At 40.5% G+C, this 11,560-nt stretch overlaps 1 protein-coding gene across 2 annotated transcripts in view; it reads right to left on the bottom strand.

Moving 5' to 3' along the window:
• Positions 1-10,901, bottom strand: part of plekhh1 (pleckstrin homology domain containing, family H (with MyTH4 domain) member 1) — a 37,791-nt gene extending 26,890 nt beyond the window's left edge. For both annotated transcript variants that reach the window (XM_017421615.3, XM_017421617.3), the window contains exons 1-2: positions 10,631-10,901; positions 4,541-4,718 (exon numbers count right to left, since the gene is read on the bottom strand). In XM_017421615.3, the coding sequence (XP_017277104.1) occupies positions 4,541-4,684 (144 nt within the window). In that variant the 5' untranslated portion in view covers positions 4,685-4,718; positions 10,631-10,901. The remainder of the gene's footprint in view (positions 1-4,540; positions 4,719-10,630) is intronic.
• Between the last annotated feature and the right edge of the window lie 659 nt (positions 10,902-11,560).

Raw genomic sequence — 11,560 nt, 5'->3', positions numbered from 1 at the left:
TTTGCACGTCCTGCAGTGTAATCATGGAACATAAACGCATCGACAAACACTTTGTGTCTGCAAAACATGTGAGGAGAGCTGCAGACGAGGGACAATCCAGAAATGCTCATGAATGTCAGTTTATAAGCTGTCAAAGTTCTCAAATAAAGCACCTTTTGAGAATGGCAATGTTTGTTGGTAATTATCTTACAAAACTAGTAAGTAGTTTTGGTTTATATATTAGAAGTTATGGTTTTTTTATTGATTTTAGTGGAAAAAAAAAATGCAACTTTTAGGAAAATGTCCCGCGAAATCAGGCATTTTAGCTGCAATAATCACAAAAAATGCCCGCAAAATCCTGGAGGGACTGAATTGTATGTAAATTATGCCCACTCCGTATTCCCATACCGAAGGCCTTGAGTCTCCACAACGTCTCTATTTCCCCTTTCAGCCCTTGGTATTTGAGTTTCTGGTGCTTCTTCATCCTGATGTTGCAGTCATTTTTATAGTTGCTAGGAGGTTGGCGCAGTGGTATTCTTACATGACTTTGATACGGGAGATCAGTGATTCAAGCCCCACTCAGTGCAGGAAACCTGTGTTTAATGAGTGAAAGACCTATAAAAGATGCCATGCTGCCTGAGATGTTAATGAACCGGGACATTCTGACGAAAACTGGGACCGTCAAAGATATTCAAGAGTGAGGGCAAAGGTCAAGTTTTGTTTTATTTATTGTTTTTTTTTAATAAATGAAATCTTGGCATTATTGCCTTTTTATATTACCTTTTTAATTGTTGTATCATCTCTTTGCCAAAAAAAATTATCACTAATTAATTTAATACTCCAGAACATGTCGGTCTTTTAGAGCTTATAACCATTATCCACTTTCCAGGTGAACCGTAAAAACTAAAGCACTAATTGAGCTGTTAAAGTTCTTGGGGCTCCTCTCCCTCTCTCCTTCATCTCTCTGACTCTCAGTCACTCTTTGGAGACAAACGCTGTGTCAGAGGCAACCAGGTCCACTTCTTCTGGGTTTTTTTTTTCTTCATGTTTTTCCATACCAAAGTGGGTCAATGCATAAAACACTCCTAACTTGGCAAGAGAGGAGATGAAGAGTATGAAGCAGTCTTTCCAAGCAGCAATAACATGACATAATGGTAGTCTCTGTGCAATACTATTCCCTTCCCTTCCCCATTAAAAAAAAAAAAAAAAAATCAGAAAAATAACACTCAGCAACATGAGCCTTCACTTAAATGCCTCTTTGTGAAGTCACGTGTGTTTCTGAGAGAGCGAATAAGAAAGGAAAGTAATCTGAACCGTTTGCGGATCTGCACTCTCTTAGATTCTGTTCTAGTGAACAAAAAGGTGATTAGCAAACTTTAAAATTACCTTTAAGTATTTTATATATATATATATATATATGCATGCAAATTGTAAGATGGTAGTTCATTTCTAAGCATCTAAAAATTTAACTTTTTTTCTTTGTTCTTCTCACTATTAATGCCATAAAAGCAATTAAAGAAAATCACCTACACTTATGAGAACAAGAACATCAACGAAGAATAAAAAAGAAGAAGAAAGCAAATGATGAAACATGAACACACAGCTGTGATCACATCTGACATATTTTAGCTGTACAAGTTTGATAATAGAGCTGAGCGATTTCATGAAGTCCCCAGTAATATCAGTACGACTTTTTATGTGATAACAAAGCCACGCCATGTTATTAATGATATGAAGACATGATGTTCCGTAAATCATGCAAAGTGAGTTATCATTTACACGCCAACAAGTCACAGCACATCAAGGGTAAAAGAGAGTCTCTACAATTTTCTCGACATTTTCTCTGAAAATACTGTGTGAACGCTAAGTGCAGAATGACTTTGCTGAAATTTGCTAAAGAAGCTACAAGTGAGTTGTAAACCAACTAAAGCAGTAGCTAAAAGCAGCAGAACAACAGCAGGTAAATGCTAAAAGAAAAACAGTACAGTAGATAGAATTAACAAAACAGATGATAAATCTTAAAGCATTGCTAAAAGCTAAAAGTAACAGAATGATAAGAAAACGCAAAAAGAAGCAGAATCATAGCTAAAAGACAAAAGTAGAACAAAACAACAAAAACAGAGCGAGTCTGCTGAATCAGATTTCCAAAGGAAATTTTTGGAGGAACAGAAGAGATCTGAGTATTTCTCTGGGGGAATTTTTATTTAAATAAAGTTAAATATTTAGAAAATTATTTTCCAAAAAAAAAAAAAGCAAATCCCACAAGTCATAGCACACTGTTCCCGATCTAGCTGAGCATTTTGATATGATATGCAGACATAGTTTGATTGCAAAAATGCACAGAAAGAACTATAAACAGGAAAATAATAGTGTGAAAGCTGACTCAGCATTTATACAAGACTGTGGTCTAAGGATAAACACATAAATTAAAGAATCACTGCAGCAATCATTGAGTAAACCAAGCAGTTTATGGAAATGTGTTAATATTCTGATCGAAGGTTTGTTTGTACTGATGCTCTTTGTTTTCATTTACTTTTTAAAAAACAAGGTCGGTTTTATTTTCTGACAGTCCCATGAAGATTTGCAAGCTGAAAATAATTAAGTAAACAAAAAATCCCCAAAATACTTAAATGCTTACATTTAAGTTAGCAACATCTGTTATTATACTATATGGCTGCTGTTTGCAGGGCTCTAATAGGAAATGTACTAAAAAAGGCTTTATTTCAGAGACTGTGATATTACACTGAGGTTATATCGCCCACCACTATTACATGATGGGCAATAACCATGTGTTGTATTGCAACAATATTACTACTGAAGCTGAAAACACACAGAAAAGATGGATGAAATTGGGTAGTTATCCACAGAGTTCTCAATTAAATTATTATTTTTTTTAATTAATGTGCTGAGGTCTTTTTGCAGCTGCAGTCTTATATTTGGTTAACTTTAAAACATGTAGAACTTTCCCCATTCCTCTGATAATTAGCCTGTCAATCGTCTCAGACTGACATTGCCTTGTTTAAAAGTTAAAATTGATGGGAAGATCATTTTTAGCCATCAGGAATAGTAACATACAGCAGTATGCAGACTTTAATCAGAACAGTTTCTGTGCTACAGAGAGGACAACAACCAGACTGGAATTGAATATGTAGGTTATTAAGATTCAGATGCTTATGAACTTGTGCAGGTACTATATTCTCTTTTTTTTTCTTTTAGAAATCAATGGTCAGTTAGAAAACATTTTTAGAAATGAGTCTGAATTTGGCTTGTTCCGATTCTCACCAAGTTTCTTAAAAACCTGGTCATTATTACTGTGGTTCTGAGAGAAGATGGAACATGAACAGATGTTGAAGAGTGAACGTTTTTACTTATGAAAAGAAAAAAGGACGACAAACAGGATTTAACTAAATTAGTAAGAAGGGAGTTTGGGGATTTGGCTGAGTAAAAGTGTCAAAAAGGTTGCTGGGATGAGAAAACTCTCTAACTGTCTGAGCGTTATTTAAGCAACAAAAAAAATCCTTAACTACCTTTTTTCACTTTGTAAATAATAATACATGTGTTTGGGTCAAGTGAAAGACCTCGGGGTGGAACTGGAAGTCTTACAGGACTTGACAGAGGACCCAGCAGGGAGCCCTCCTCTTCTCATCAATGTTTGGACTGTAAACTTCCTACTGACCGACTGAATGAACCACTCTACTGTGCAGGAATGAAGAGGCGATACAGACACAGAGCCGCTATGATAAAAGCAACCTGGAGCCATTTTTGGATCCAAGATACAAACTATGCCTCATAAATCAAATAGCAGAGATACACCAACTAGAGAAAACAGATTTCACTTTTTAAAACAACAACTCTTCCGGATGACAGCCGATTACTTTCCAAAATGTCTGGTAGTCAGTCTGGCAGCTTTACAACCACCACAGTTTTACAAGCGTTTGGTCAGCAGCTCATGGTTATTTCCAAACCTTGAGGGAAAGCACCACAAGGGATGAGTTTAATGCTAAAACATTCCTTTTAGCTGAAACTGTGACCAACTTTTGATGATGCACCATGAGTCAACCGAGTGTTTACCAAAAAAAGATGGATAATCTAATCTGTTTTTACTCACACAAACATACAATCATCCACACCTGGATTTCAAACGGATCCATCTGCTCTAACTGTTTCCGTACGAAAATAACACTGAATACATAAATATATTATAATATCATCTGCTTTTTTTGACGCACTGAAAACGGGACACAGAAAGTTTCCAAACTCTAGTTTTTGCATGTTTTGAATCCTCCACATTCTACCAAAATCTCACTATGAAGAAGCCATTTGAGCACATTTTAAGATAATCTGCTGATGGGAAATGATGTAAAATCTGTCTACTGGCTCATGAGATGTTCTGCTAACACACAAACAGAGTGACTCCAACAGCAATGCCAAAGTTTTAAGGAAAGATATTTTGCTGACGCCCATACACTTACACAAACAATTACATGATTGCCCTCCTTTCACAGCAGCAGGCGATACATATTGATCATTTTTTGTTGAGGGAATATTAAACAGGTCTCACCTTTTCTGCCAGCAGCTCTCGAATTTTCCGGGCTTGCAGGCGGAACCTGAGCAGCTGCATCTCGAGAGCGATGCAGCGCTTCTGCCAGTCCACGCTGGCTGCTCCTACAGCTCCTGCTCCGCTGCTCTCCAACACGTCAGCCATGGTGAAGATTCAGGCCTCTGGCTTTGGACTTTGGCTGGAATAAAAGACAAAAAAAAACCCATCAGTTTTGTGTTTGTTTGACCTGAGGCTTCTGTTGAAAATGCTTTATATAAAACTGCCAATTAACACTGACTTTAAAGTCCTGAAGTGGAGGCACAACCAGTCCTGGTACCCTACAACCATGAGCAGTTCAGCTCCTGTTTTCATTTACAGCCAAGATGAAAAAAAAAGATTTAACATCTAATATGCTCTTTGCTGACCGCACTTCCCATGATTCACTGAGGAAGCGTGAGCAAAGCGAACCCTAATTATGAGTCAACAGTGACGTGATTTTAATAAAAGCTTCTTCTGGGTTTCTTGTTGCTGTGGCACAAAACCAAAATGAAACCTTCATACATATACATGCTGAGTGAAAAGAAACAAACAGATTACCACAGCCTCCCTGAGTCTCCCTCTCCTTTTTTCATCCACTAACTCTCCACATGCCCACACACACTGAACAAAACCTCAGCAGGGAGGCTCTGTGAGTGTGTGTGTGTGTGTGTGTTGGGGGGGTGGGGGAATTCGGAGGTCCCAGGCCACAAAGCAGGTCAGCGCTGCTTTTTAGCCCAATTGGGTTGGGTTAGTAGGTACTAACCCAATCCCCTGCTCTCTGCCCCCTCCCAGTCCATGCAATCCCTTCATAATTACAAGGAAGGAGCGAAACAGGATCCTGCGCGGCACAATAGTGTCTTTCTGCATGACGGTCCCCCTCACAGCTAGAGAGGGGAGCCGTCAGTTCACCTCGGCACAGAAAGGAGGAAAGAATGTGCGACAAAGAACAGGCCGAGCGTTGAATGTGGGAAAGTGGTGCGTTCAAGATACTTTCACCTGAGGTGGACTGACAAAATCACAAGAAGTGAAGTCATGTTGAGTTGTCACAATTACACTAAACTGAGGAAATCTACATTTTCTGCAAATATGCAACATGAATGCTGAGTGCTGAATGGCTTTGCTAAAATTTGTTGAAGCTGAAACTGAATAATTAAGCAGAACAAAGAAGAAAATTTGCTAAAAAGAAGCTAAAAGCAAAAATGATCAATACCATAGCATAAAACTAAAATTAGCAAAACTGAAGCTAAAAGTTCAAATTAGCAAGTCAGTAGCTAAAAGCTAATTGGAGCATAAGAAGACAAAAACAGAGCAAGATGCTGAAGTATATGTTGTAAGGTTAAATAATAATAAAAAAAGTATAAAACTTACAAATACTAAAAGTTATAGCACACTATTCCCACTCGATTTGAACAGTTTCATACATAAATGGTTAACATAGCATAAAGAATGTGGAAGTAGTTTAATTAGAAAAAAAACATGCAGAAGAAACTCGGCAGGAAAACAAACGTGTGAATGCTGAATCAGCTGTCACACAGCAGCTTTCAGAGACGCTAAAATGACCTCGTTTTCAGAGTGGACTGAAGTGCAGCCAGACAGCGTCAGCGAAAAAAAGGCAGACGTTCAAAGTCCAGCAACTATAAGAGCACCGTGGCGCTCCCTACAATTAGCATGCTCATAAATACAGGCCTAGCGAACAAATTACAGAAGTCATGCCTGCAGAGGTTTTACCAGGCAAACCACTGAACCCAGACTGGACAGTCATGGTCTAACTCCCAACATCTCCCTGTCTCTATAAGGCAAACTTAGAGGTTTGTAGCTTAAGCAAAGCCAGGCGGAAGAGGTGGGATAAGTCAGGCTAAATAACCCCGTCTGGGTCACGCTGAGGCAAGCTCAAACAGCCGAGGACAGGAAGTCCGGAGCTAAAACAGCAGCAGACAAGCCATTTGCTGGTTGACACACTCTTAGCACTGCTATGCTAATTCCTCCTGAACCAATTCGTTTAACACTTGTTGGATACGAGGAGGATGTTATGTGTGTCAGGAAGCCAGCTGGATAATCACAAGGTGTAAAACTGGGAAGAAACAAGAATACAACAGTAGCTAATGGTCACTATCAGACCAACTGGACCTCACAGCAGCGCCATATTTGATGATTATTGCATGATTATTGGTGTGGTAGTGGTTGAGGGTCCACTGTCACATTTTGCATAATCTCACAATATTGCATGAGGTCATGCGTAACATCATTCACAAGGTTTGTCTAAAACAGCAATAAATCCTTCTCCTATCAGCATAAGATGATTTTAGTTTTAATCTCTGGCACGAAAGGTGGTGAGAGATACGCATTCCTTCAAGGAATGCTGAGTCTTTAATTCAAACCATGTATCAGGGAAAAGTTTGCAGAGGTTTCTCCTGATGAATTCTTTTGTCTTCTTCCTGTGGTGTCTGTCTGACATGTGCCAGTGCTGGAAACAATCAAGAGGTCAGAGAAGACAAAAACCCAAGGCAGCAAATATCGGCACCGAAGATCCACGTTCAGCAACACTTAGGCCACCCAGAAAAAGAGAGCTGAAGCCCAGGACTGTGACTGCAGAGAGCCACGACAGTTCTGCTGAAAGCTTGAACACAGCCAGAGCAAACACTGGGGAAAAAAATAAAAATAAAAAACACACGACAGAATGGAAACAGCACCGCAACAATCCCGGCAGGATCGCTTTCACATCTGCTTTCTACTGACAGTTTTATTGTACCATTCCTCAAAGTGAGATTTGATATCCAGCAGGGAGCATCTTTTATTCAAAACTTTAAAGATATCGCGGATTGCAGTAAAACAGTTTTAGATTGGGGGGGATGTTCCTTTTTGGCTTTGTGACTTAACCTCAGCCACTCCTGGCGCTTATAAAAACGAGTCACGGCGTGAGGACAGAGCGAGCACATGTGCAAGCCTCAAGTCAGTCCTTCCGTAGAACAGAACCTCCCTAATCACCACATACTCAAACACACACTTCACAGCAAATCATAACTCACACACACAGATGGAGACACAGATTGGAAACTGACACGTGCATAGACACACACAGCTGTGGTGATGTAAGTGATTAGTTGGTTCGGTGATATCATTCCCAGCAGACGTTTCAAATCTCCACTGGGGTTGTCTCTGCTGAGGTCCGACTTGGCCTCCCTACGCTTTTGGAAAATGAAAACGACTCCCAGCAGACAGCAGAAGAGCATTTGTGGAAATCTGGGTCAGTCGCTGTAGATTTCAGTCAGCGTGGCAGATCTGTGTGTGTGTGTGGAAGGCGACGCAGACAGGTGACCTGGGCGGAGTGAGGGTGTGTTAAATATTGCCTTTTTCTTCTCCTCTGTGGCCCCATATGTTCAACAAAAGGGGACCTCTGTTGACTCTCACTGAAACAAGAAGACCTTACACTTTTGTAAAAAGATACAGCTTTATGTATCCTAACCTCTGATCACATCTGTGCAAAACAAAGGGCTTAAAGACAGTGGGTGAAACAGGAAAATCTCAAAATATGATTAAAGGTCCTTGAATGATTGTACATCGCCCACCACCTTTCATACCTCAGATTTAAACTTGGCGTTGTAGCCATTTTGGTCAAACTCAGTCAACATTGCGAGATGTCACGCTCAGCGTTTGTGTTGTGAAACACTCTCAGATACTACCACACCAATTTTTAGCTCAATATATGTAAAACTGACTCAGTTATAACCATTTTTGTGTTGGATAAGCTATGTTAGCCATGGCGGCAACACTGGAGTTAACTGACTTCAAAAGTTAATCAGTTGTAGAAGTACATTCAATTAGTACTTTCTGAAAGTTTCATTGAAATTCATCAAGTGGTTCGTGAAATATTTCGCTAACAGACAAAGAGTGTCGACTCCAACGGTTACTGCTAAAGCTGTAGGCAAAGCTCTTGCGCAAAGAATAGCACTTGGCGTATGTCTCGTGGAAGACTAAGCTACAACCACCCAAAATTTTAGCACAATATCTGCAAACCTCACTCAGTTATAGCAATGTCTGTGTTGTCTAAGGTGGATTACCTGTGGCAGCCATCTCAAATTGGGTTAGCTCCAAAAAGTTATTCAGTTACAAAAGGTACATCTAATGATTATTTCCTACAGGTTTCATCAAGATCTGTCCAGTGGTTCATGAGATATTTTGCGAACAGAGAGACAGAGTTGACCTAAAATAGTTAAAATTTTAAACAATAATCTTTACGATCTGTTAGCATTCCAAATATTTGCTGAGGCTCAGTCTTGGCTACTACCACTCCAAATTTTAGCATACAACCTGTAAAACTGAATCACTTATAGCCGTTTTTGTGCTTTTAAGGTGAGACGATTGAGACAGTCATCTGGACTCATGTTAATCAGTTGTAGATGTACATCGAAATGATTACTTTCTGGAAAATTTCACCAAATCTGTCCAGCGCTTCATGAGATATTTGTTTTGCAACAGACATACACAAACACAGACACAAGCCAAACCATTACTGACTGCCTTCCCCTCTCGGCTGTGAGTTATAATTAAAAAGCAGCCCTATTTCTTTAGTTATCCTCCAATAGATTTGCTAAATTAAAACACCTGAAAGGCCAGCTTAAGGGACCTCATCTTTAAAATCCTGCATTTCCCTTCTTATCAGTCTTGGGTTTCTTGTCTCGCCTCTTTTACCCTCCCTCTCTGCACTTCTTCCTTCGCCTCCTGCAGCACCTTTCCCACCCTGCCTCCCTCTCCTCCTCCACCCTCTGTCAGGCAGAGCAGACCTGCAGCCCCGCTCTCGGAGCGCAGGTTAATGACAGGCCTCGGAGGACTGACCACACTCATCATCAGTCTCAGACTTAAACACAGGTCCTGACATTCCTCCGCACTGAGCTGTAAACATCTACCTCTGCAACTCCCCTGACCTACACACACACACACACACACCACACACACACACTTTGAAAACCTGGCTTTCAAGTAGCACTGCAGGGCATGGAGATAAGCTTGCACATCTTTAATCATTCAACCTGGAAAATTATCACGCTGATGCACGATGATTTATACACATGCACAAAAAAAGAAACGCCAGAAAATTTAAAGTCTAGTATTCCATGAAGGAATGCATATCACCTGCTGCTTTTCATGCCAAACTTTTAGACTAAGATCATCTTATGGTGACGGAGTTGTAGCTGTATTGGTCAAACATCAGAAACAAAAAGTTATGCATCATCTTAGAGTATGTGTAGTAAATGACTCAGCTACAGCCATGTCTAATTTCTACTCAATATGTATAAAACTGACTGAATTATAGCCCTAATTGTGTTTTCTAAGGTCAGTTGGCTGTGGCAGCCATCTTGGATTGGATCAAAAAGTTAATAATTTGTAGATGTGCATCTCATTATTGCTTCCTGAAAGGTTTATTAAAACCTTTGCATTGGTTTGTAAGGTATTTTGCTAACAGACAGAGTCGAATGCAAAGAGTTAATGGCAAAATTTAAACAAAGAAATTGCACAACCTGCAAGTGCTGATAATATTTGATGGGGATCATGCTCAGCTACTACCACACCTAATTTTAGGTGAAAATCTTTCAAGCAGACTGAGTTATAAGGTCAGTTGGCTGTGGCGGCCATCTTGAATCAAGTTGACCCCCCCCCCCAAAAAAAGTAATTATTTTGCAAGGTTTGTTCAAACTTATCCAGTGCTTAATGGAATGTTTTGTTAAGGCAAAGCCACACAGACACTAGCGAAAACATCATCGCCCGCCTTCGCCTCCCTGAGTAAAAGGTGTCCACAGGAAGTGCTGAGTCATGTTTCTGTCCCTTGCTCCACACACTCGGTGCAGCTTTAAGCGGGTTTATAGCATTTTTAAAAGGACCTAACAGGTGTGCGCGGCTGTGGCTGCACAGCCGCAACGTGGGTCAGAAAAATAAAGTGCAGGCAGGCATCTCTCCAAATACACGATCTAAGCTGACGTCTTTTGTTCCTGACCGCCTCCACCGACCGGAGTAAAAGTCTCCACAGCAGGTAACCGTATCAGAGCCGAACCGAGTCGGAACCGGCTCCGGGTTTACCTTGTGTCTCTGTTGTGTCTGTCGGCTCTCTGTCTCCGTCTCTCTCCGCTCCTCACGGACACCTTCCCCGGTTCTTCCCCGCCGCTCGGTTCATAACTTCTCCTTCCCGTCGCCGCTTTTTGTTGTTGTTGTTGTTGTTGTTGTGTTTGTTTTTCCTTCCCGCACTCATTCATTTCACAGCTGACTCATACGTGGAGCAGCTGCTCAGTCCCGCCGCTTTCTTTTTCTTTCTTTGGAGTGAAACTTCACTCATGGCTCCATTCAGCAGACTCATCCCACTTTCCTTTAAAGGACCGAAAGCAGGATCAGATTTCTCCAGGAGCACCCCCCCCACACACACACATTTAGGCTGCCGTGGGTTTTCCTTTGAGGAAGAGGAGTTCCCTGAGGCGGGAAAGTGGAATATACATCATCGGAGAAACGTCAATAGTTACATCAAACTTAATTTAGAACATTATTCGTCATTACCTATCTTTGGCTTTTGTTGGCTGACGATAATGTTGTTTTTTGTGAGTTTCTGTGCGTGTCTGTTCGCAAAATATTTAATGAACAACCAGTCAGATTTTACTGAAACGCTCGGAAAGTAATCATTGGATGTACATTTACAACTGATGACCTTTTGTAGTCAACCCCATTCAAGATGGCTGCCACAGCTAAGGAAATATAACAAACACCAAAATGGCTATAATTTTACAGATATTGAGCCAAAATTTGTTATGGTTGTAGCCAAGTGTTATCTGCAACGCCTAATCTAAGCACTGGCTGATTTAATGAAAATCTAAGAAAGAAATCCTTTAATGTGCTACCACTCATTACCTTTTGGAGTCAACCCGGTGTAAAATGGCTACATTTCACGAGGTTACTGAAACAGTTCACAGCTACACTGAGTAAGAATTTTTAAGAAATCAAAAATTGGCGCCGGCCTGCGGG

The sequence above is a fragment of the Kryptolebias marmoratus genome, linkage group LG10, assembly GCF_001649575.2.
Source record: "Kryptolebias marmoratus isolate JLee-2015 linkage group LG10, ASM164957v2, whole genome shotgun sequence".
NCBI classification, from domain to species: domain Eukaryota; kingdom Metazoa; phylum Chordata; class Actinopteri; order Cyprinodontiformes; family Rivulidae; genus Kryptolebias; species Kryptolebias marmoratus.
The sequence above is the reverse complement of the archived record's forward strand: the minus strand, read 5'-3'. Positions and strand labels throughout refer to the sequence as shown.